Source organism: Amblyomma maculatum, chromosome 9 (genome assembly GCF_055883805.1).
Source record: "Amblyomma maculatum isolate TAMU_Amacu chromosome 9, ASM5588380v1, whole genome shotgun sequence".
In the NCBI taxonomy this organism is placed as follows: Eukaryota; Metazoa; Arthropoda; class Arachnida; order Ixodida; family Ixodidae; genus Amblyomma; species Amblyomma maculatum.
In genome coordinates, this window is record NC_139352.1 from 5248915 (window position 1) to 5275574 (window position 26660).

Here is a 26660-nt window from a genome sequence, read left to right on the forward strand (position 1 = left end):
TCGCACATTGAAAAGCGGCCGCGCCGGCGGCGCCGCAGCTCAGAGATCGTCGCGTCGCCGCTGCAACCAGTGGATCAGACATGGCTCGTTGTTATCGGGTCGCGTGGCTGCTTTGCGCCGTGTGCGTCTTCTCTGCGACGTCGCTCGCCTTCGAGAGGGAAGGCGACTCGTCGGAACGGGAGTCCGAGAGGGAATCCAGTGTCGGCAGTAGGGAGAGGGGAGGACGCTTCTTCAACGCTTTCTGGACGCCCTTCCTTCAGCCGAGGCAAGTTGACAATCTTGCGCACTACGATCGGAGGTGTTTGCTGCTGGATGTGGTCCTCTGCTATGTTTACCTTAGCACGCATGCTGGCTCTTACCGGCATCATGGGCAGCAGTACTTGAGTGATCAGCGAAGGTTAACGGCGTCGAGTTGTGGGGAATACTTTGGAGCCGATATGAGGAGGTGGTAATAATGCCAGATTCAGAGGCAGCTGGATCATCAGGAAGCCGAGGGTATCGTTTAGGGAAGACGTGGTTCGCTCGATTAAGTGCCTTGGCAGCTCATGAGAGATTTAAGTAGTGTGTTGTGATGTAGACGGGTTGTCTGTTAGGGCATGCTGCGCCATTTTATTCAGGAAGAGCAGTTGTCGATCCAAATACCGTGTTTGTAGACAATCGGCCGAACAGTCTGCACGAACAGTCTGCACGTAGACATGGTCATCGCCATCGCTGAAAAGTCCGTCGAGGAAATTCGATATTCCGCTCGCTGCCGCCCTCTGATTGGTTTGGTTCAGGCCGCGTTGCGCGACCTGCCTGCAACAGAAGGATGAAAACCCTTCTGTGCATTCGCGTTCCCATCAGAAGTCGCATGCGACGTTGTCAGCCCTAGTATAAAAGCAAAATAGATCGCTTAATCTCTCAGGCCAGTACGGAATTAGAGCAGACGGAGCGCTAGGCGAGCGGTCGATGTTGGCTCAAGTCTTAAAGGAGGCTGTCCTCTGGTTTGGTGGTCTGCGTTCGGACGACCTTGCAGAACTGGTTCGATCCTGTGACGGTATTTGACGTGAGCGCACTTTGTTCGAGCTGTCAGTGCGAGCGTTATTGTGTAGTGTTCTCTTTATAACCCCTTCTCTTCCTTTTTTCGTTTCTGCCCCCCATCTCTGGCTTGAAGGATGAAGATAACGTGTGCTCTTTTCGTTCGGCGACAGTTCATCGCTAGAATATCACATATGTCATCTGTAGTTTCGCCGCATCTAAGAGCGCAGAAGGAAAACATTAGCAATGAATTGACTTTCGCTATGTTCCGGCGCGTTGTTTACTGCTCTGGATAGGAACCGGATGACCTACTTCCAGTGCGGCCCAGCAGGATGTATGTTAAGTGGTTGCTTCATTCTGTCACATCAGCCGTACGATGAGTCATTAACATTCGCATTAAGGACGTAATTTTTAATCACCAGCGACAGTGCCTTTTCTAGGAATGGGGCCCGAAATTGCTTATGTGGCGACTTCGCTGATTCTTAATTAATGGTAAAAGATAAAGTGGATTTTTTTTTTTTATGTGCGCGATAGCGCATACAGCTCGCTCTGTCTAAAAGGCGTCGCCGTAACCTGGCAGCGTACGAAACTATGAGGGGCATCGAACGTGTCGGAAAAAATCCTGATTTGTCGACAGTATCGTGACGTCATAACGACATTACCTCGCGCGGGAGTTTCAGAGAGCCTACATTCAAAAGTTAAAAATTTCGGAATGAAAATTCGGTGTTAAAGGTGCTATCGAGTCTTAAGGCGAAACGCGTTCTCCTAATTTTTGACCGTAGCTATGTAAGTAAGGTTTACTGAAGCTAATTCACTGTTCTCAAACCGCGAAAAATGCTTGGAAGGGGTAGCACTAACCAAAGCTCATAAGCTCATCTGCAGATACTTTACGAGATCTCGAGTCAGGCGTATATGACAGTGGAAAGCGTGGGCGATTCGCAACAGCCCGGGGATCGAGGAGGCCCTTACTCCCTCGTCTTTTCGGGAGCGAATGTTTTCTTCTGAAAACAAGAATGCCTCTCTGTCGAACGAAATCTTGCAGGATTTAGGTGCACTTCCTTGGAGGTTGAGCAATATATTGCTTCAGCGTTCGATTTTCAGTTCTAATACGCCGATATAGCCACGTTTGAAGTTTAGTAAGTGTGAAGAAATTCTTGTCAAGCTAGTAACAATAACTTGATGAGGTTACCGCCTGTCCTGAGAACAGAGGTGATTGTTAATGAGCTTTAATTATTGCCCTTGTCCGCGAGCCAACGACTTTCACATATTGAGTCTTCGGTACTCGTTAAATGCAGCGACAGCCAAAAGACTCAGATTCTTGTTAACCGGCGTCCCGAGCACCGCATATTCTTCGGTCTAGCAGGCGAAGCATTTTCCAGAAAAATTGGCTCTACACAAGCAGCGTAGGAAAGTACACAACTCGCGCTGTCTTAATTGCAACCAAATAATGTAAATCGGTACTCGCGGTGCTCATTCTATCTGCGCCGTTTCTGTAGCTCAGATAATCCCTTTGTTCATAGTCTTTTGGGAATATTTCGCACACCTCAGCCCCCACACTCCCCGTAGCGAAAAAAAGAAAACAAACGCCATGTTAGCAAATCTCCGCTCTGTGTTTAATATCTGCAAGGCTCTGTAATAACCAGTCCAGCAACAAGGTCCAGTGCGGTGATTTTTCTCGCGACATTCAAATGCATTGCTCGTTGATTCTGTTTCAGTCTCCATGCTTTGTCAAATGATCCCATGTATCTACCTCCTTTGTTATGCCAATAAGCCTTGAGTGTAAACAAATAGATGTTGTAGAGCGGATCTTCCGACCCGGTAACTTGGCCTCGTGTCCGTGAACTCGGTTGACCGTGAACTGTACATATATCAGATGCATGCAGAGGCGTATATATACTGCGCCACTCTGGCATTCAAGGACGGTGTCATGCCTGCGCAAAGATATTCTGAAAAGCAGTCGTCGCTAAGAAGCTGCACTGCTACTTGACGGAGACGCGGTGTGTGCACTTTGCATGGGGCTCGCGGCTTTGCCCAGACAGTTGCGTCCCTCTCCCACGCACTATGTAGGGGCCTAAAATGGCTCCTGGTACGGCGCGTACGCCCTTGACGGCGCTTGTTTCTTAAAGGGGAGTTGGAGGACGCTAGTCGCGCTGTTTGTATTTAGCAGTTCTTTGTATCATCTCGAATGGCCGACGAACTTAACGATGCCTCAGCGGTGGCGACAGACTCGCGGATGCTGGAGGAGTTGCGAAACATTGACGAGTTAATTGAGCGAACTGTATGGGACTGGACACTTATGGGTGGAAGCGCTGACCTTTGTGTTGCTTAACGCTGAAATAAAAGGGGGAGATCCGAGGGAAATACCGGGACTAGCCGTGGGCCTCACCTACCATAGTGTTTTGTGACCTGACGGCGTAGACTTGCTCCTCGTGGTAATTATATTTCACATTTTCTTTGTGATTTGATTGTCGAGTGAGAATACAGAATGTTAATTGCTACGGCAACGTTCAATTTCGCACACCTTGGGTTCAAGGAGGGATTCTGTTCAGGTAACTACATCCGCTCTGCTACTCCACGTCGTCTGCTTGCTTCGTTTTTTTTTTTTTTTTTTTTGTTTGTGTTTAATGATTACATTTCCACCTTGCTTTGCTCGTCCGCGTCCACAGAAGAAAGACTATCCGAAACGTGCCATATAAATTCAGGAGAAGAGGTCAAGAATATTCGCGTTGACGCCAACTTCCTCAGTGAGGAGGCAAGAAAAATGTACATTAATTACATTATATTACATTAATTCGAAGATGTGAGAATAGAACGCGGGCCTCTCAAACTTCGAGACGGGCACTGTCGACGGACCATGAAAGCTTGTTAGTTTGAGGTGAGTAAAGGTGGGCCTGTTGTTGGATGCATGTCTCGTCTGCAGTGACCGTCACACAAAATTCTTCCCTGACAGCACGTAGTCCGCTAAACCTCTACCTAAACCAGAAAGATAAAATTATAAGCCGAATGATTTCGACGCTTCTGTACTGTTTGCTGTGGTCAAATTTCAATCTAATTTACTGTTCAACGGAGAAATACGTCATTCGCCACGTACTGCCCATAGTTGGCAACTGTTGAAGTTTTTTCCTGCTATAGAGAATGCGCCATGCTAACGGGAGGGACCCGGTATGATAATAGCATTCTGCTCTGAAGCAAATAATAGGTTTTAACTTTTCATAAGGGCACAATAGGCTCGCGAGATGACCAAAAAGATTCCTTAAATACGATGCCTTTTGTCATTTTGGAACGTACAGGGCGGCGTCATTCCTCTTACCGAAAACCCCTAAAACCCAAATAGTATCAATGTGAGAATGCTTGAAATACATTTTTTTTTTTTTATTTCATAGCTATGGCTGAAGCAATACTGTTTCTATAATGTTATTAAATATAACGTGTTGACTATTATCAAGTGACGTTTATTTGTAATGTAACAGCGCCCTCTCTTGACGATAAAGGTGGTGGAAAAAGAAGGTACAAGGGCTGCCTGCCGGCAACGCTCAGACTCCGGGGTTAATACTCGGAGGCAGAAAAATAAAAACCTTTAGTTCAGTCCACATTTGACTGGTCCGGGTCCTGTTTCCTGACGGTTGCTAGGGACGTTTCTTAGTGCACCGCCTCTTCAAACGAATTAATAAGGGTTGCTTGGAAGCGCAGGCAGCCCACCACAATCCTCCCTCATGCACACAGACCGTATACATATAGCATACAGCGACGCCACCATATCGGACACAGGTTTGGCGGCATGCGTAATATTCACACCTTTGCAGACCATAGCTGTGGCCGATACAGCAGTCCTCTTACCATCTGTACTCTAGAAATTATGCCTATCATACCTGGCACCTTTGCTGAGCTTCCCCGCTCTTCTTCGTGCACCATTTAGACTTCGTGGCGGCTAGTTACTTGCTCCAGCACATGCTAATTAATTCCTTCAGACCTAAAAGCAGAATTAGACAACAAAGTCGATTTGGGGCGTTAAACCCCACAAACCAAACCAGAATTAAACCACGCCATAACTCCATCGTCTGCCACCGTACTGTGGTTCCTTGACCATGTAGGAGTCGCAAGAAGTGGGCTGGCTCATGAGCTAGCCTGTGATGTTCACATCCGGGCACCTGCGACCCCTGACCAAGCCATCCGACGTGGGGCGAGACGCTGGCCTGTAAACTCACACTTGGGCACTACGGCCAGCTGAAAACGTCGTGTCGATATACGTGCCCCGGCCCCGCCGGCATAACAGCATTGCTCGAGCAAATATACGTTAAAGGATTCAAAGAAGTGCTTTCATTATTATATACACCTTCCCGAAAATTCCATTTCCGTCTTCATTCTGACCCCTCCTATTATTACTGTCCTGCAACATGTGTGCCAGTGTAGAACATTGCCTCTTCTGTCCTGTCGCCCAGTATAGAGCTCCTGCATTCTCTTCCCTTCAACTCCCCACCTAGAGTACCTAGCTGTCGTCGGCACAGCTGGAAGACCCGTCTCCTCGTTGCTTGATTCCATTTCACCGATAACACGAGGTACAACTGAGAAGTAAAAGAATCAAACAAATGCTTCCTCCAAGACGCCGATTGGAGCGCACCAAGGTTTCTTTACTGACAACCTTCTTAGTACTGTTCCTCGGGTATGTATGGCATTTGCACCTTGAGCAACGCACGTGAGTTCCTCCAGTCGGTTAATCTAGATGTAGGCAGCATTTCTTGTTTGCTAGTAGATAGGCTATTCCTATAATTTTTCACCGGCCGCTGTTGCTAGAAAGCCGCGGCTACTTCGTCCCAAAATACTCCTCATGGCGCGTCGCATCCCCATCCTACCAATGAATAATGACAGTAAATAAGTTGCGCTCTGCTCATTTTCCTGCCTGTGCAATCTGTACGTATATATGTGTATCTGCGATTACGTATATACGACATGGACTCCTCGCCTGTATTTGGCGTCTAGGTGCAAGCATTTGTTTGTTTTTCGGATGCAAGCAGCGAGACGGTCATGGCACAGGTTATTGCGACTGAAGGAGGAAGTAAATGCATAACTTTCCCGCGTTCACACATGCATGTCCACAGATATTGCATGCACGCGGCGAGACAGCCAGGCGAAATTGGGACCAATGCGCACCTCATCCATGACGAGACTGAGCAACCAAGTGCCGGAGGAGTAGTTAAACCCCCGCACAGTCACATGGTTTCGCAGCGGAGCGAGCGCCGCAGTCAGTGCGCCTCTCCGCAGCGGGCCACGCCGAAGTACATAAGCTGACATCACTAACCGCGCCTATACGCTCCGGCGACTCAAGGTCCAATGTGCAAGTGAATCAACTTGGGAGTCCAAGTGAGAATAGCTACGAAGACAATCAGCACCAAGCTAGCTAGAACAAAAACGCAGACAAGAATGTGCGGCGGAGGCTACGAACGCGTGCTCGGAAATTAAGCAACAACCACGCATCATAAAGAAAGAAACCCTGGGCGTTCTGATTGACAAATGGCGTCGTTTTTAATTAGGGAGTCTCTTTTTGCTCATCCCGCGAGTATATTGTGCGTTAATTAAAAGTTGGGTTCATGGAGATTAACATCCCAAAGCTACTTAGGCTGAAGGAAGCTGAATGGTGCACGGAGTGCTCGGAAGATTTCTACATGGGATGCTTTAACGTGCATTGGCATTGCGCAGTACACGGGCACTTCGCGGTTCGCCTCCATCAAAAAGCGGCCGCCGTAGGCTCTGACTTTACTCCGCTCCCTTGGGTTCAACAGCCGAAGGCCCTAACCATTGAGTCACCTCAGCAGATCCATTAAGTTTTCACCTATTTTACAATGTTCGCATTAGAGTTGAGCGTGACTGCCTTACCAGGTCAACCTTGAACAAACGACCTTTCATGGGGCTATCGATAGCGTGCGCAGGGTTCGATTCTCAGCCTATGATGCAAATTAATCCGATATTTCTGAAGAAGCGAAGCTCATTTGCTTCGGTTTGGTTACAGAATACTGCCAAGGAAATTTTGAATCAGTGAGAATATTGTTTACCTATTTTACTAAACTTGTATTGCCCGTGTTTATTTAATCATTTCCTTGTAATGTGGGCGCACATAGGAAGGTGAAAACATAGCAGTTCAATGCATTCTTGCATTATAATACGCGCCGATATGAGGCGAATGCTTGGATGCCCCTTCACTAACCCCTTCCTCTCGCGTTGGAACGGAAAAGCTCCTGGATATTTAACGAAGGGTGGTTCATGGAATCCCGTCTAGCGCAGAGTACCTCTGCAAGGTTCGCCTCAAAAACGCCTCATTCTATATGAATCCAACCTCTGTTGGTGCCAGTCGGTAGACGGCATCGGTGGCATCTATGTTCGCCCTTCATCTGGGATATGTCGCCTGGAAACCTAGCCAAACTTTCTCTGCGGAGGCTATTTTGCCTGACACACGAGTAAAAGAGGCTCCGCAAACGAGACGCTCAAGTCGGCGTATAGAAGAGAGGAGAGACTCTCTGCATCGCTGCATCCCCTATGGACATTCAGCTGCTGGAAGGGCTTGCGGCGTCTGATCACTCTGTGATCGCTTCTTGTTCGTTTTCCTCTTATTGACCGTGTTCTATTTTAGCAGCAAATGGGCGCATCACTGTAGTGGGCGTCAGTGTGAACTCTTCAAACTACACTTCACTGTCGACGTTCAAATCGCGCGAACCAGTGAGGAGCTGAGGCGGATAAAACTTTATTGAGAATAAGGGTGGAAAGTTGGCTATAGCTTGCCGCGGGCTGTAGATACCTTTGGTGACTGCTCTATTCGACGGCCTTGTTCTTAATGGGCTTTACACGCCGAGATCATGCGATCGAAGTTGTCTTTCCCACCACAAAAGCGGCAGAAGGGATTCATATCCTTATTTATGAATTTTGATATCAAGTTTGGGTTGCGGAGTGTCCCCGTCTGTAGCTATCTCCATATGGCTTGCTGGTGACTGAAACAAACTGCGGGAGTCTGCCTGTCGGGAAGCCTTGCTCCGCTGGACCGCTGCAACACACTGGCGCGCTACCAGTTTATGGGTGACCGTGCCTTTGAGCATCTGCTTTGACGAGGCTGTTTACGCGAGTGTAACAAGTGAAGCAAAAAGAACTGATTGCCGAAACTGGCTGCGACGCCGCGTGTTCTTTGAGGGAGGTAGCAGCACGTTCGGAATTCTGCCAAGAATTTAATGATGAGTGCAGATGCACGCACGCGCTCCAGTGCCGCGGTAGATTGTATATATAGAAAACAACTGATCGATGGAGCCGCCGCGTCTTTCCGTGATGTATTGCAGCGGTAAGTGACAGAGCTATTGTTACCTTCCTTCCCTGCGGACATAAGCAAGCTTGGTAATGCCACTGCTTCCCATTTGGAGTTCTGCCCACGTTGAAGGGTAGGCGCATGGACTGTAGTCGCGTGACAGCCGGGATGAGCGACAAGAGCTTGCGACCTATGATTCCAACTCATTTATTTTGCATGCGAAACATGAGAAAGAAAGGGCATCTAAACAGGCGTGCCCGGTAGACAGACAGGGACTCGACTATAAACTGTTGCCCGCTGAATCTGTTTAATTTGCAAGTGGGATGTAGGACGACGAAAGGAGAGTAAGATCAGAAAACGAAACGAGGTCAGGGACTTAAAAACAAGAGTGCCGGCAAAAAAATAAAATAAAAAGTAAAGTGCCGTTATCGTCTTGTGGAAGTCTCGTGGTTTCATGTTCTCTGCAGCATGGCATTTACTAATCTCGTCTTTTTATCACGTCCTCGTCTGTTGCGCTGCATTGTCCGTGCCGTAAATAAACACACTAGCTTCACTCACTCGTTTCCTGACTTAGCGCATTTCGTTGTTTCCGCACATCATGAAAATTGAAGCATCGGCCTGTACCTACAGCCTGCATTGTATACGTGTTAAGCTCACCCCTTCCATGGATACGTGGCCTAACGAACAATATGCAACGAGCTCGGGATGGTCGTAAACAATATGTTCCGCGCAGAGCAACTCGCTTCCAACGGATATTTAAAAGCGCACGTAACGCGTCTTGCAGTTTTCTGGTTTATTACTGTGCGCACGAGGCGTTACTTCTCGGCGACACGCCGCTTCGTGCGATGGGCTGAGGGCTCTCGTCTCGTATCGCTCGTCCTTCTGGCTTTGCAGAAAAATTATTCATCGCCCGGAAGAAGCTCGCAAGACTGTAGTCAAAATGGCAGAAGGCACTGCATGGGTATAGGGTATTTAGGTTTGTTTTGCAAGCGAGGTTCACTTTGCTAGCTGAGCTTCAGTGGACGCTTCACTTGGTCTTTACTCTTGCATCGAAATAACACCGGTGGAAGCCAAGAAGAGCTTCCTTGGCGAGCTTTTGCCACTCGATCACTGCAACTTCTGTGGAGTGTCGTAGGGTGTAACTTGGCAGTGCTTCGGGGGACCAGTTAAGTATTAACCGCCTGCGAAACGGTTATCATCGTCACTTGGATCTTGCCTCGGGCTTTTTGGTCTGCAAGTCGGGGCACGGTTATGCCGGTTTGATATCGCTATGCACTTGTGCCCCCCTCCCCTTTCAGTTCAGTTCAGTTCAGTCGTGTCCGACTCTTCGTGACCCTATGGACCATGTCACGCCACGCTTTCCGGTCTCTCACTATCTTCTTAACATCACATGGCTTCATCTGCAATGCCTCGAGAATGCCATCTAACCATCGCGTTCGCTGCCTACCCCTTCTCCGGCGACCCTCTACCTTTCCCAACATCAAATCTTTCTCCAGCGACTCCTCTCTTCTCATCAGATGACTAAAGTAGCTGAGCTACTTTGGTTCCCTTTACCTATCTTATTTTGTGTAGCTTTCATTTTACTTGTATCCTTCTGTCGATGGCATGCATGAGTTAATATTTCTCTCCGCTGCCGGATGCAATTGTAATCCTTGGATTGTGTCGTCCGCCTATAGCGTACGTGCCGCACCGAACAATGCGAGCCACAAGACTCCACGTCGCGTGACGGCTCCGCCCTGCGGGGAGTCAACCCGACACCCAGCGCTTCCTTGCATCGCTTCGCCCGCCTAGCATTTGTCTTGCGTCACTGCACAGGTAGCAGTATCGTGCCGCCACGTGGCTCACGACGTGGAGCCGTCTTCGGCTCCTTGTGCACATTTGAACGCTACCTCTGTTCTTTCCGCAGCGTTGGATTCGCCTGCGAAATGTGGCGGCACTACCGTAATTGGCGCCGCCAATTACGCCCCTCTCCGCTGTCCTTATCTTAGCTCGCAATGAGGCTTAACAACTTGCGTGCAGATTATGTAGCCGCGTATGCGGTTTGTTATTAGACGCTCATGCCAGGCTGTGAGTCGAACATCTGCGGTCTACCATTAACGACATATGTGTTCAGAATGTAGAAGCGACAGGCTGACCGCTGTCATGATCCGTTTATACCAAAAGCCGCGCACATCGGTCTGTGCCCGCTATAGCACACCTCGTCAGATGTTTTCAGCGACTAACGGCGTACGGCGATCGCTGTCACGTGTCCCGTAGCAACTAACTGGCCTTGGTGCCCAGGAAGCGGCTTTATTATTGGTGCTTCCCGACAGCCGGCGGCGGCGGCGGCGGCCTATTTATTTTCGCATCGACGACTTCATTTCGGCAATGTTGCATTTCGCTTGATCGTCTCCCTACTCCTTTGGTTCAGTGATGCTTTTAATACTACTACTGTTACTACTCTTCTCTCAAGTCAAGTCACCGGACTTTTGTGAGCGCTACTCACCGCAAATAAAATATATACCGGGTTAATTTTTTTTAACTATTTGCAAACTGGTTTAAAAAGTGCAAGGCCTACTCTCTTGGTCGAAAGTCTTGAAGCCAAAGGATTTTCGTCTCAGCCACGGTATGGCGCTGTCATGCCATCATTGAATGCCAAATAGCATTTAAAGTGCTAGGAAACAGTGTCTTATTACGGCAAGAAACTGCCTCATCATTTCACTGCCCTTGAGTCAATGGCGCCGTGACAGCTTCATTTTGAAGCTTAGACGAAAATCTTTTGACTTCAGGACTTTTGACCAAGACTGTACGTCTGCTCTGTGTGTGCAGGTGGGTTTCATAACAAGGGGGTCATCACAAAAGTCGTGGACCTCATAGGATGCGTTCTCCGGAAAATGTGAGAGAAAAATCACGGGCATATGCCTCTGGCTCGTGCCACCTGGCAGCTGACATGGCCAGGCGCCGATTGGTCGTAGGGCTGCACGACGTCACGCTGCCACGTTACGTGGCCGGTTTGCCAGAGGGCGCTAACTTGTGCTTCTGAATTCAGATGGGAGGCTGGGGGAAAACGGTGATACAGCGCCCTTGAATTCTAAGTCCGACTTTCTATACCATAGGTCGCGCAGACAAGTTCGTGCGGTTTGGTTTGGCGGAGCTTTGTACCTAGGTCTTTCACATAATATGGGGCTTTAGCACTGTGTGCTAATTAATGCGTGTGCGGTAACGGAGGCACAAATTAAGGGATTAGTGGTTAGGCGTGGCAAAGGCCATGTACGTGAACGACACAGGCAGCACAAACCGTCAGCTATAGGAACATTACAGTGCCAGCATACTAAAATATCCTACCGAAAAACCCATGAGAAAGCTACGAAATATCAAACTCGTGCATGGTTTCTCAGACAAAATCGTGCAAATCTCGTATTCTCTCATACAAATATCATTCAACGTATGAGAATTATGAGATTGTATGACATTTGTATAAGTTTGGTATGAGAAAATTTGTGTTCGGTTACTGTCGCTCACAGCTTTTCTGCAAGGGTATTCGGCCGCTGTTGCCTGCTGCCTGGGAAGGATCCGCTGGGGGATCCGCTTACGGTAGCCCGTTGGCGCGCGCGTCATACCCTTAAATGCGATGCAATTAACTGGAGATCTTAATGCATTTTCCCCGAGATTGTTTCCTGGGTACAAAAAAAGGAGGAAATGGCGTTGAACATTGCCTCGGCGTCCCTGTCTTGAACCATTGTGCATGATAGTGGTTTAAGAGTCCGTTTTAATAAAGCGTTTGACGGACTATCATCTTTCCATCTAGCGTTGTTTGCGGCCAGTTGTGGGCTGAATTTGCTTAAATGCTTTTTATACTTGGCTTAGGCGTTGTTCAAAACTGGTCTAAAGTTCAGTTACTCTGACGCTCTCAATGCGATATCAGCTAGCTCGTCACTTTTTTGGACAGCCAACGGAGCGACTGACCCCACATGTACGATTGCTCGGGCTCATTGTTAGTTTCTCGAGGAGACCGAAAAAATACAGACGATTGGGAAAGAAAAATTAACAGGACGACATTAGCGTCCCTATCTTTTTGCGCCGTTTCATCTCGAGCATGCTCTCTATAACCACGTGGGTGTTTACTTTTATTGAGCCACACAATTCCGCTTGTGCTGAATTAGTTGCAGGGCCTTCACTCGCCCTCTGATATCTGATTCTGCTGAGCTGTATGCACTAACAGTGTTATTTCATCACCACGCAGGATTGGCCAGAACCCCGCTGCTGAAAGCAGTAGCAGTAGCGGCAGCAGCGCCGAGGAGACACCCACCGCCGTCATCGTGGAGACCCGGCCATGGAGGGACGACGGCTTCTTCGGCTTCGGCTTCCGACAGCCCTGGTGGAAGGGGTGAGGGCCGTCTTCTGTGACCACAAAGCGCATTGTTCTGAGACAGTCGTTTTAGAAGTCAAGAATGCCATGGCAAGCACTTCTCAAAGGAGGCTTTCCAGCCGACGGCGTCAGATGTTGACGCTGGTATCCCTTCAAAAGGAGGGAATCCTGACTTTGTCCATGTCCTCATATGCTGAGCCAGATGGCACTGGTCGAGCGGTTCCTCCCTTTCCTTTATTCCAGGAATTAAATACCGGACGCCAATACATTGCCCTTTGTCACCTGACTTCTGGCATGAGAAGGGGATTTTTTGGGCCTCAGTTGCTTGGAGGTTCCTCTCTGTCGATCTCATTGGTTGGAGGGCTCCTTTTGAGAAATTGCGCCGCTGCATTCTTTAGTTGTAACTGAGTATAGTCTGCCTCGCCTGCCGTTCACGTGTCGACTCGCTGGCCGGCTTGCTACCTGAGCAAGAGAAGCTGCAGCGAAGTCGTGGCAGTATCGTCGAATAGTAACGGCCAATGAGATGCGGCATGGGACCAGCCGACCATCGAAGACACTCCAGTGCACTGTGCATCGAAAGTAAAGAATACATGTTCTAGGGGACCGAATGGCACGCGACCTCCGTAGGAGCCAACTGCAGAGAAAATGAGCATCTTCTTTCAAGCATGCAGATGCGTTTTCCTTCGGGAAATATCACTCGTGACGCATGCCTCATCTTAACGAGGAGTCGCATAAGCGGTGGGTTCTGCGAATTCCCGAACGACCGAATGGTGCTCGTACTGGGCTGAAACTCCAAGACCTTCGTGCGATAACTTTCGGTTTTCGAAAGTTCCACGCAACGTTTCGTGCACGGCGCTGCCGGTGGCGCGGGGCTTCGTTTTACCCCTTTTTCCTCCTTGTTCCAGCCGAAATGATGGCAAGCATTGCCGATAGGTTGCACTGGCATGACTTGGACTCAGCCGACCATCCATTTGCGGATGCACAAGCCACACGCGTGCGCGCCTTTGTGGTGTATCCACTCCGCTATAAACATGAAGCGGAAGTTTTCGTCCCTCTTCTATGTGTGCCACGCGGTTCGTGGTACGAACGCACAATAGGGGGCGTACGCTTTGTGCGACTCTTCACCTTTAGTGAGTCACCAAGTCTCGTTACTCTGAGCCGCATCCGGATTGCACTCCCCCGATTCAGCGTCCTGCCCGCAATGAATGGTCACCGCAAATGACGCCGATTGTCCTGTCTAGTATACGCAGTCGGTTCAACCGTATCTCGGTATTTTTAGGGCGAAAAGACTCGCAACCGAGAGGCGGCGAGCACGGGCGCTCCTAGTCAGCGGTGCAGATATCAGTGTGACTGCGCATTATACCAACTGTAAACCAAAGAGTAAACTACCTTTAACCACTTAGCTCACCTTCGTCAACACGTGGCGAGTTCATTCCATTCTGGCTTCAGCTGTCTCGTTTTCGGCGCTTCAAATCTACGAGCTAGCACAGATGCGAAAACGCCCTCCAGGCGACGCAGGGCAACAGCTAAACGTCGGTATCGTCCGGAAAAGGAAAAAAGATTATAAACGCGTGGTTCGCGTTTCCCGGTCTCTCTCTCTCTCTCTGCGCGCGGAGAATGGTTCCATTGTCCTGCCGTTGGCGGGGGTCTGCTCGTGCAGAGTTGTTTGCGTGTGCTTTGTGTCGACCGCCGCCGGAAAGGCAGCCAGCGTATAATGGTGACCGCTGCTACTACTGCTGGTGTCCGGCCAGTGAATCTAATAGCGACTGTGTAGCGTTCCGAGCCTTTAAAGTGCCACGAGCGAGGACGCCATTCGCTCCATCGCACACTGTTCATAAAACCACCGCGCACGCCGCGTTGTTGTTTCATGGCTGCTCGGATGCTGGTTCGTGATGCGCTTCGAGCGGCAGTGGGGGCGCGTCGTCACCCTCTGACAGGAGATTCGCTCAGTTCGCTCTTGTAGTTAACCTTGAGCTTCGCGAACGCGGAAGTTCTTCTGGATGGACCGTTTTCTCACAACCCTGGAACCAGTGTGAATAACCAGGATGATTCATTTTTCTTACGTCGGAGACATGATTTGATCGGTTAACTCGGCGACATGCAGTAAAGTACGAATGGCGAGGAAAAAAATGGCAGTTCGCACGACGCTTCCAATCTGTAGACACTTGCTTGCTGTTTTGCTTAATTCAAGTCTTCTGTGTCGGTGGGCATATACCCAGGTTCCGTGTCCACTAAGTAAACGTGCCCGCCATTATATTTATTCCATCGCAAGTCGCAGGCACACCATACAGATTGCGCCTTTACTTCTATGCCGCTGCTTCCTTGTTTCAGCCATTAAATGGTTTAATCATTTCCAGTAACAGTGTCGCCTGCTTTTCCTTCGCTTTGCTGCAGGCCCAACGTGTGCAACTTCCGCCAGGAGGTTGACGACGCAAAGGAGAACAACGGCACGATTCCCTTCTCTTTCAACTTCGAGTCCAAGCAGTGCCAGGACACCGAGGACGCCTTTGTGTGCACCACCAAGTGAGTATGGCCACTTCTACGGTGACAGTGCGACCACTACGGACCGCTCGCCTCCTGTACAGGTGGCCGTGACGAGTTATGAATCGGCGACTGTACGCTGGCATTTTCCTTCTTTCTTTTTAAGTGGAAATTGTTTTCGATGTGTACACTCGGTTACACGTCAAGAAGGTAGCAGCGAGTGTGCATCATAGTTAGCCCTCCAACGTCGAGGGAACTTCCAGCAACTGAGGCACAAGAAAAAAAAAATGCTTACCCACTCAAGCCACGAGGTGACAGAGCACATTGCGCTGACACTAGTAGCGCTAGTGCTCTAGCTGTCCCCAGAAGAAAATATAAGAACTGCTCATTCCAGACAAACATGGACGGATGCTGAGAACTGACGCCACTGACTGCAAAGCCTAGCTCCATAGAAGGATATTTGCCGTTGCAAGAGCAATTCTTGATTTGTAACTGACTGTATAGTAACCACTGCGGTCGTGTCAGTTCGGGGTGAGTACACACGTTGAGATGAGCGTACTGCACAAGAGCGCTTTTTCTGGACACTGTTGATTCCACAGCGAACAGTATAGTGAACGAAAGCGGAATATGCTGCCGGGGAGTTACGTACTGGAACAAACGCGACTTCTGCCTTTTTGCGATTCGCATCTGCAGTATGACGTCGCCGGCACGCGGTGCAATGTATAGTAATCGCATCAGCGTAGACTCGGTACAGAGACTTGCCAACATTTATGCTAGCGCCTTACGCGTCTCGGGAGCTTGTAATGCATAATCTCCTAAACTATACACCACCAAACCGCACCTACAGCCTTCCCCCCAAGAAGCATACTTCTGACGAGCCTGTTCACACACTAGGTGCCCATGCGTCCGAGATCCGCCTCTCGCAGCTTCTTCGCAGAACAGCGCCTAATGTAACCGGCTGCGACTGCCCCAAGAAGCGTCAAACAAAGCAAGAAAACGGGAAAACCGTGCCATGCACTGTCGAGTGGATGCACTGGCATACGTTTTCTTGTACGCGGATGCGCTCAGGCGTGCAAGGCTTCGCGTCTGTGCGTTTATTTTTCGAGGCGACACCTGGGTGAATCTTCCGGGCGGTTGTGGTTCCACCCCTCCAGCATGCATGTAGTCTGGGCGCAGAATATGCACATATCTTCTGCAGCAACCCGAAGCAGAATACATCGTCTTGTCCACGGGCGACCATGGGCGGCTCGCGTGACGCTGTCTTGCACCACGCAGTATGTTCATCAGCACGCGTTTATAACAGGCGTGTCAGTCAGCGCTGACCTTCGAAACTACTAAAAACAAAACGCGGTGTTCAAAGTAGAAAATCATTTCCAAGAACACACTCGGGGCGCCACCGATGCAGTTTACAACAGAACATTTTTTAACAGCAGAATTAAGTAAAACTTCAACTTTTCATTCAATCTGGATGGATGGTTTGTGCCACCCAACCGAACTCATACACATATGGCTCCGTCACCCCGATGGCAATGATCGCCCTTTGTCTTGCACCAACTGCGTGAAGCAAACAGTTATCTTGATTTGGCACAAAATTTGCGAGACATATAAGCTCTGCCTTTAAAAGGGTAAGGCATGACCTTTCACTTTCTGTTTTGCATATAACCATTATGTCAAAAACCACCCGACATGCATAGAACCCCGCGTTAGTATCCTGTGTGACTCAAACCAAAGTATCAGGGATTCGATTTCTAACCTATTGGCCCCATTATCTTTTTGACGTTTGGGTCATGGTGCCGCCTTCTGATCAAAACGTTTTGAGTGTTTTGACCACTTTTAATCACCTTTCCGACAAATTCGCCTTTTTCGCACACAACGCTGGCACTGACGATGTCGGGTTTCCTGCAGACCGGTAGCCTTCACGCTGTCACGTTCACATTGCGTGCTGTTCCAACTGGGCGCTGTAGTCTGTCACCGCAAGGCGTTATCGGAGGACTTGTCATTTCGTTTCCACTCAACTGTAAATAGGAAATGCTTTTATTCGTTTCAGGGGCTGATACAGCGTCGTCTTGTCCGTGACTTTCAATTCCACATTGGCACTTGCCACACAAACGCTTAATTTATTTAAAAACGGTATGTTCTAGGTAGCTGATATGTAATCACTTTCTATAGTAAATTACTTTTCTTGGGGCTGGGGGATTGTTCCTATTTGTTTGTTTGTTTTTTGCATTTCAAACAGTCTTTAGGCATTTTTGACTGGTCGCTAAAATATATCCCGGTATATTAGCCTTATCATCGAGTAAGAACCCTTTTTGCAGCGAAAGCTTCACTAAGCCAAGGTCTACCTGGCAGGCCGCTTGACCTTCAACGAGCCAGAGGTCACAGTGTGCCTTTATAGCTTAACCATGGTACCACCTATGTTTTACCATGACTTGACAACTAACCTTTGAAGGCAGAGGCAGCATCACGTGTTCTCTCTTGTAGTTGGCGGCGTCCTCGACTTCACAGCCTCTCTAATTTAACCGCTGCAAAACCATGCCAAGTCTAAACGTAAGCATTATCAAATCAAAAAGCAAAAAGACTCTCACTTCGACTAACTAGGCTTATCAGGGTTAGGCCTCGGCCAATGTTTTTCGCATGGCTGCAAAATGATAGACCCTTTTCGTGTTTCCACCCCTCATTAGATAGTACCTCGACAGCTCCAACCGATTTTGTGGTTGCGTGGTTGTTGGGCGGCCCTTGGAAACGCCGTCTGCGTAGGCGTGTGTGCATGTTTCCGGGCGTCGTTGCCGGCTTTATTTGTGTTTCTTTCGAGTGCCCCACGCAGGCGCGATGCGGCTGTTATCGCTTCACCCGCGAAGACGGTCGAACAACCCGGGTGACCTTCGGCGCGCGGTGCTGTTCCGTGCTGTTTTCTTCCGTCAAATCGTTCTGAAGATCCGCCCTCGCGCGGTGCATATGCACGCGCCTTCATTCGCGTGAAGCGTTCTCAATGGTGCCAGAAATGGGCGGCTCTCTAACATTACGCCGGCCACTGCGCCTCTCCGAGATCTGGGTATTGATTTCCGGCACCAATCAGGAATGCACTATGAGCATATTCTATGGCATTTATTGCTGTTTGAGTCCGTGATAATCTGCCATACATCGCTTGATGCGAAATGGTGTTTGTTTCATCAGCAGCGAGCAGTCTGCTTTCGTGTCCGCAGTATTGGAAATCTAGGTGGAGTGCGGCGTAGCACAAACGGTTTCAGTGTTGGCAGCGTGGCAATATTTTCATTAAGCCTAGATGTTCGAAAACAACCGTAACGAATTTCTAACGATTGTCACGTGACATTCATTGAACACTATTCGTGCTGTAAACACAGAGTATAATTCCACCTCCAGAAAACATTTCTGGAAAGAAAAGCGGGGCGAAAAACCAAGAAAATAACAAGATAACAGATAAGATAAAAAGGTAACAAAAAAAAAGGGGGGGGGGGGGGGGTTTGAGGCACTGAGACTGTTTCTGCAGCACCATAATACCAGTGTTGGCGGACATAAGAAAAACGGTCAATGATGTTTCCCAGTCAAAATGCAGAAACTTTTGCCATGTCGCAACAGAATCTCTGTGCTGTTTTTGATAGTGCACTTGTGACAACAGAAATTCCAGTAGTAATTTCAAAATATAATGTAACTGCCAGATCAAAGCACTATACAGTACAGAAACGCACTACAGAACAGAAACGAAAACGACAGAACTACAAAGTGTGATAGACAGCTACAGAAAAGTGACATTAGGACATAACTATGCAAACTATTTTGTCGTGTTTTTGACACGGCAGTGGGTAACTAGTTCGCTAACTATTTCAGTTAAAAACTGCCCGAGTGCCAAAATTCTCCGAAATACAGTTCCAAAATTCTCCGAAATACAGTTCCAAAATTCTCCGAAATACAGTTCCAAAATTCTCCGAAATACAGTTCCAAAATTCTCCGCAATACAGTTCCAAAATTCTCCGAAATACAGTGCCAAAATTCTCCGAAATACAGTGCCAAAATTCTCCGAAATACAGTGCCGAAATTCTCCGAAATACAGTGCCGAAATTCTCCGAAATACCGTTGCACTGCTGACCTGTGTCTCATCCGCTCGCTCACTTTTTCCGGCAGGATCCGGACGATGAACGAAAGCAAGACGATCACCGAGAGGTACGCGTGCTGCCACGGATTCGCCAGGGGCCGCAACGGACGTGCAGGATGCGTGCAAGGTGTGTACACGCTCACGTCTCCCTCCTCCACCTTTGGTTCCCTTCAGTTGCATCTCTGAGCTGCACGGCGCCGAGTACGTCATTGAGCACCCCGCCACGGACATGTACCGCTCAGACTACACACGCGACTGATTACATGCGTGTTTGTTCGAACTCGTTACGCGGTGTACAGCCCCATATTTATCTAGACTCGAAGTAAATTTCGCGAACGTGCTTCAGTGTCATCGGAAAGAATACGGTGGTGGAATAGATACTAACTTTGCTCCATCTTTATGCTTCTCCTGCAAATAACGAATGCTGGAAGCTTGTTTTTTTCTCGGAGCATACGCTCGGCAGGGAGAACGTATAAAAATGCTTTTGGAGCGTTAGCTTTACTGTGATTTCACCTTTAATGAAGGAATGCGGTCGCTATAGTCACGTACGCCATCGATGGTGCCTCTCTGGGCGCGTCGCAATGTGTAAAAATATCGATGTCCAGCCTAATCCGGCTATTAGTTTGGTACTCTCTATACATCCTGTTCGCTTGAAACTGCGTTGCTTATTAAGCTTTCTCCTTTTATCCTTTTCCTCCAGTGAACCTCAAGGACCTGGTGACGACCATGAAGGACTTGGGGGCTTCCAAGTTTGTCGACCTCGTCGAGGAGTCCAAGATGGTGGAAGAGATCAACAAGGGCAACGTCACCGTCTTCGTGCCCACCAACATCGCGTTGAAGGACTTCGAACACACTGTGAGTGGGCCTATACTCGCTTCAGTATTGTTTGAGAAACCTTTGTGACCCGAATTCTTGTGAATGGCCATTGCTCCAGCTGCCACTGTTATGTCATAGCGTTACACTTGTTCGAACAATGCTTATCTGACGTGGGTGCCCCTGTGCGCAGAACGAGGTGTCCAGCCCCCACGACGGCCAGGCTGCTGTGCGGGCGCACACGGTGGAAGGTGTGCTGCGCACGGGAGACATGACCGACGAGATGGTCCTGCAGACTGTCGACGGCCGATCCAGCATTCGCATCAACGAGTTCTACAACCCGGCAAAGGTGAGGAGCCGCCTGTGTACTGCACCAAAACTGAGTTGGGACGAGGACACTTCGAAAGCTGGGAAGCGTTTCGCGACCTCACGGTCCTTGGGCTCGCCTTGAAATCCCGAAGCAAATGCATGCGTTTAGTGAGCTACCATTCCACCGCCAACACTTGCCAGGCAGCTAAGCTCTAGGGGTGTGTGCATAGTATTTTTTCCGAACTTAATCGACTATTTCAAATAATATTTGCTTATTTTGCGAATCGTACAATACTAGCAGTAGTAGGATAGATTCAAGCCGTATAGCGGCGCTGCGTTTGGTTCTACCTTTTAGAGTTAAAGCTACAGTTGTTGAATGTCATAACACTAGTCTCCGCTGTGGGCCGCAACGAGAGTTCAGTGCGCTATTAACTTGATGAAATCCAAGTCATACTGGCAGAAAAATTACCTTTGCTTGTTGGCGGCGTAAGAGAATAAACTATATCCCCGCCTAATAGCGCCTATGCTTCGTGGCCTCCGAGATCGGCCATCAGGGCAAGGTTGCTAAATTTACTTACGCCTCTTATTATCAAACATTATGAAAGCTGTCACTCTGATGGTCCGGGTACTGAACCCTTCATCCCGTACATACTTATCGCTAAAGCATGGTGCTCAGCATAGGCGTACGTGTGCCCTGTTTTTCCAGCCCTGTTTTGTCAGAAAAAAAAAATAATGCGATGGGCCTTATTAACACTTTCTGCCAATTATTTGAAAATATCGTAGCATACTCGAAGCTATTCGAATAATTTTCAAAATGCATATCCTTTGCTTCGTTCAAACCATACAATACAAACATTCTATTTGATATGTTTGCAGTGTTCGAATATTCGCACACCCCTTCACTAAGCTTTCTTGTTTTGGTCTGGTGTCCAACTCTACCTGAAAGCAATTTAACGGTTCAGTTACATGCTTTACTTGGGCCTTAGGAAATTCGGGGGATATGAATGCAACTGTGTCCGTAGACGTCTTATCAATGTGCTTGTGCCTGACAGCTGATGACGGCCAACTGCGTGCCCATCGTGTCTGCCAACAACCCGGCCACCAACGGTGTGGTGCACGTTGTGGACGAGACTTTGCCGTCGCCCAACAGGACGCTCTACGAAATCATCGCCGAGGACCCGCGCTTCAGTACACTCCGATCCCGTAAGTATCATTTCTCTCAGTGAACTGTGTTTTGTCCCATATTTGTTGGTGGCTTTTATCCTGATCGCAGTCAATGCGGTGTGCAGTGCTTTCCATGACCAGCCTGGACGAATCGCTGAAGAACGCCCAAGGTCACTACACCGTCCTGGCGCCCAGCGACGAAGCCTTCTCAAAGGTGCACAAGGACACGCTGGCCAAGTGGAAGAACGGTGACGCGTGCATCGGCAGTAAGTGTCCTACAACAACCACATTCATTGGGTTGCGCTCAGCCACGCGTAGTGTTTCGCTGCTAGATCAGCGCAGTGGCACTTGTGTGTGGGCGTGCAAATAGCTTGTGCTGTTTTCTGCTCATCCGTGTGAGCATAAAGGTGGCGCGATGCATTTTCAGGCCAAGCATATAGCTAAACTGTCGGCAGAACTCCTAGAATAGCTGAAACCTACATAAATTAATCGGTTAAAGGCCTTGCTCTAAAGATAATTTGGCAAGTCGCCTCGTCGAAAATGGTGTCGGCTCGCACATGGCCCACTGCAGATGAGCTGCTCATGGCGGGTGCCTACCGTTAACGTATTTTGAAACCTTCCGAATACTGTTTCGTATCATTAAAAGTTAGAAGTTACTCGCTATATTGTCACGTCTTCGCATAGTCACCGTGTGGGCGTTATGGCTTGCGCACTCTCGAGGACAGAAGCCTCTGGAACGCGCGCCTGGCCATTTTGGACTTGAAGCGCGATTCGAACCGTATCAGCATATTTCTCTAGCACATGTGAATGTGAAAGATCGACTTGAGAACTGCGTGATTTGAAAGCTATGTGCTTTATGCATGCACGATAGTACATCGCACGGATGTATGGTGCTGTACGCAAACGCGCCTGCTCCTTTGCCTGTCTTGTGAGCAGAGTTGCTTCGCGGCCACCTGCTGAACCACGTGATCTGCACCACGGCGGTACCCGGATCTGCGCGGGTGCGCAACGTGAACGGTGACCCCGTCACCCTGACCAGGGATGGAGAGCGGCTGCTGGCCGACGGCAGCCCAATCTCGGAGCGCGACGTGGTGGCCACCAACGGCGTGCTGCACGTGCTGGACCACATCCTCATGTCGCAGGACAGCAAGCCACTGATGCAGACGCTGCGCGACGCTAAGATGTCCGACCTGGTGCACCTCATCGAGTCGGCCAACTTGACCGAGTCGTTCGAAGGACTGGACAACTTCACCTTCTTCGCGCCCTCCGAGGAGGCCCTCAAGGAGGTGTCTCTCACCGAGTGGGAGGACCTCAAAAAGAGCGGACGCCTTGCGGAGACACTTCGCTACCACACAGTTCCGGGCCAGCTTCTGTCACCTCGGGGCTTCTTCAATAACATGCTGCTGGGAACCGCTCTCGGCGAGGAGCGGCCCATCCGCGTAAACGTCTTCCCGCGCGCCTTCTCCTTCGAGCGGCCTACCGTGACCGCGCAGTGCGCCCGTCTCTTGAGCGCCTCCAGCCCCGTCTGCGGAGGCGCCGTCTACGTCGTCGACAAGGTGAGCAAGGCCCCTTGTCGGTTCCCCTTGTAACCAGCGTGAAGGAAAAATCATAGAATAGGAAGCACGCAGATGTTGTCTACTTGATCCTTCGTAACTGTCCCTGCCTTGTTTGTGAAGTATGCTGAACAAGCTTTTTTCTGTCCTGAACGATCTTTTTTTCACCGCCATCGCCGTTTTCTTAATCGCGTCCTTTCTGTAATCTCGTACACTGTAAACAGATGTCTCCACCAACTAGTTATACGTTTGGAATTGTTTGTGTGCATTCCTCTTCTTTGCAGACAAAACGACGTCTAGGTCGTCGTTTCGTCTGCTGTATGCGGATGTCCGCTTCGGCGAAAAATAGCGCAGACTGAGAGCTTGCGAGCGACATCCAGGCGGAAGTAGCTTACTTACACTAGTTTGAGATATCCGGAGCGGGCATGTATACTGCGACGTGCGTTGCTTCTCGGCGAAGTTTTGCATTTGCGTGCGGTTCCTCGTCGCCTGCGACCTTCGTGCGCGCGACATTTTTCTTCCGCACACGCCGTTGTAGAATTGACCATCACGTGGTGCCCATTCGTTCCAAGCAACACATACGGACCGGAAAGCAATATATGCATGAATGAAATCTTTCTCATAGTAATGGACTTCGCGTGCCTTTAGGCGACATCTGTATTGTTGTTAGGCGCGTAATATGTTCTAGAATCTGCACCATGCGGTTGCTCTAAGTTAATGCGGTATCTAACTTTTACACGTTGTCTGCCAGTTCTGCGCCATCCATAGGTGAGGTGCGACAGCTAGATGCGTGCGTGCAATCGCGTTTGAAGGCCGGCGGAACTGGGGTTCATGTGGACTCGGAACGACTAAAGTCGGGATGATGGCGATTCAACAGGTCTGGCTGCGTCAACCTGTCAGTTTCCGTCTCTCCAACGCCTTCAAAACAGGCAAATAGAATGCATGGTACTGCATTCTGGGCAGGCCAGACTGAGCCAGATCAAAATATGGTACATATCATTGGTGGCATTTGCGCGTAAACGGTTCAACTCCGGCTTTTTTTTTTTTTTTTTTTTTTTTCACGGGTAACTGTACAATGAGCATCCGATGGCTGTTTGACACTCAACGCCGTTTGACAGGTTTGACAGGTTTGATGGTTTGACACTCAACGCCGTTTGCAGGTGCTGAGTCCTCCTGCGGAAAACGTGCTGGACATCGTCGAGTCCGACAGCGAACTAAGCACCTTCGCTCGGCTGCTCCGCGAGTCCGGTCTCGCCGACCAGCTGCGCAGCAACGCGGGGCCCTTCACGGTGCTGGCACCTACGGACAGCGCGTTCGGTCGTCTGCGTCGTGGCACCCTGGACGCCCTGCAGCCTGACCAGGTGCAGGCGCTCGTCAAGCAGCACATCCTGCCCGGTGAGTCACGCAATATACACCCAGGTCTGCCCTGTGTAGCGCTGCCAAAAACTACCTGGTGTATCTCAAGTCTCCCTACGTGCTGTGGACGCGCTAGCAGTGGCTGTTACTGTTTCGCTTGTGTTGCCTATTTCTGAACCGAGTTAGAGGAGCTTTGGCTAGGTTTTGCGTGCTTTTCGCGTGGTTCAGTGTTTTATTATGAATTCTGCACGATAAAAACGTTTTCAACGATATATGACTTGACTTTTAGCTCAAAATTTAGGCTCAGTTTTTAATCAACACCTGGCTGTTCGCACCACTCATGAGCTATGTAATGCTTGCTCATTAACAGAACGTGATACCGTGCTGTAGATGATTAGCATAACGACTTCGTTGGCTTCAGCCACTCGAGACCTTCCGAATCAATTCATGTAGTATTACACTTGTTCGGCGTAGAGAGTGCATGGGTGTTATACAAATTGTTCCTGTCATTCTCGTTCGAAATTGGACTGCAAAGAAGAGAAAAAGAAAACTCACGAAATCTTAAGAACGGCTTCAAGCAGAGCTATAATAGTACTTCGGAGCAAAGTGATCTGCTCAGGACTTGCATGGATATTCTTTCAACAAATGTTGCTTGTTGGTTAGCGTCATGAGTCCTTGGAACATGGAAAACTTTCTCTTCCGATAGAGGTAAATGCCTCTTGTTCCTCAGACCGCCCGAATCATGCTCAGCAGAGTAATATAGCTTCTACCGATTACCGTTTTGTGGAATGTATCTCCCAAACCGCGTAGCCTCTAAACCGAATAAATGCATATGGGCTCATTTTCCAGTGACATACCACTATGTTCCTTTACTGTGCCTACGGCGTTTTCCCCAGTTCCCAACTGCCTCCCTGCTCTATATTCCTGATGTCCATTATATTTGCACTCCGCTTTCCCCGGCGTGTACTTACCGCTTTCTTCTCTCCCTGCAGAGATTGCATGCACCAGCGGCGTGGGCCACAGTGGCTTCCTGAGCCGGCTCGAGTACCGCAGCCTGGACGGCACCGCCGTGACCACCCAGCGCAGCTTGCGCGGCAACGTCTACTTCGGCGGCGCGCGCGTCTCCCGCGCCGACCGTGCCGCCCGCAATGGCCTCGTGCAGCACATCGAGCGCGTGCTCAGCCTGCGCCCGGCCGACGAGGACTCGGCCGGATTCAACTTCGGCTTCGACCTGCACCCCTTCTTCCGGTCTCTGTAAGCGGAGGCCGCGTATCTGGGCGCTGGCAGCGCAGATAGTACACACATTATTTATCATCACCTGGTCTCAGCGTGCTGTTCCCACCGACCGTAGGTTCTTGCGAATAAATGTCATTTTTTGTTACTGTTGTCATACTAGCCTGTCTTTCTCGCTTTTCCTGCAGTCACCTGTTCGGGCTGTGTGGGCTATTGCGATCCGGTGCTTTCTTGCTCTGCCAAACCAAAGGGCATCGGACCAGGATTGATATTTGATTTTTTTGTTGATTGAAGGTGACGATCGGAATCTTTGATTGCAATATGTTATTGCTTAGGACTCGACAGCAGAGCAAGCAGCCCCTTTCATAGTTGATTCTTGATGGAACAGCGCAAAACATCGGGACAAGAGACAAGCGCTGCTTGTCTCTTGTCTCTTGTCCCGATGTTTTGCGCTGTTCCATCAAGAATGAATAACCAACATGCTCAAGCTGCTGTCCTGGCCCTTTCATAGGGCCCCAGTGCGGTCCTCTAATCGAGCTTTTCCCTCGTAGCAAATGCCTGTAATTCTCAATTGCCTTTTGACACATGCAACCTTGCGTTGCTTCCTGCTTTTACTATCCCCCCCCCCCCTTTCCCCCCTCCTTTTTTTTTTTTTTTTGGGGGGGGGGGGGGGGGGGAGTACGTTCTTAATTTTGAACCTCATTTCCAGCTCGGGTAGGACTAGCGCAGCGCAAGTTCTCGCATAAACGGCCTTCCAGCCGGTGGTATCGAATGACTGTCATGACATCCCTGTTCATTGAATTTTGCCTGCTCGGATCACATCGAGGGATGTGGCGGGTATTGAGTGATTAATAACAGATTAACCGCGACGCCGACGCAATAGCCCGACACCATTGGACGGAGGGCACCATTGAGGACATTAATCGTTGCGTTCTTCATAGTCGCTTTCTAAATCCCGGGTTTTAGGCGTTTTAACCTTTTAGTTTTTGTACT

At 49.3% G+C, this 26660-nt stretch overlaps 1 protein-coding gene across 1 annotated transcript; it reads left to right on the forward strand.

The window, feature by feature from the left end:
- The first annotated feature begins 22 nt into the window (after positions 1-22).
- On the forward strand, positions 23-25824 carry LOC146178143 (transforming growth factor-beta-induced protein ig-h3-like). Its single transcript, XM_084577968.1, has 11 exons — positions 23-265; positions 12522-12665; positions 15042-15170; positions 19269-19366; positions 19940-20094; positions 20246-20401; positions 21414-21564; positions 21651-21791; positions 22462-23081; positions 24239-24473; positions 25427-25824. The coding sequence occupies exons 1-11, from the start codon at positions 81-83 to the stop codon at positions 25690-25692; spliced, it is 2280 nt and encodes a 759-aa protein (XP_084434094.1). The 5' UTR covers positions 23-80; the 3' UTR covers positions 25693-25824.
- The last annotated feature ends 836 nt before the right edge of the window (positions 25825-26660 follow it).

Coding starts and splice junctions, on each gene's coding strand:
- LOC146178143 (XM_084577968.1), top strand. CDS start 81: ATGGCTCGTTGTTATCGGGTCGCGTGGCTGCTTTGCGCCGTGTGCGTC. Junction 20,095..20,245: donor TGAAGGACTTCGAACACACT/GTGAGTGGGCCT, acceptor CCCTGTGCGCAG/AACGAGGTGTCCAGCCCCCA. Junction 20,402..21,413: donor AGTTCTACAACCCGGCAAAG/GTGAGGAGCCGC, acceptor TGTGCCTGACAG/CTGATGACGGCCAACTGCGT.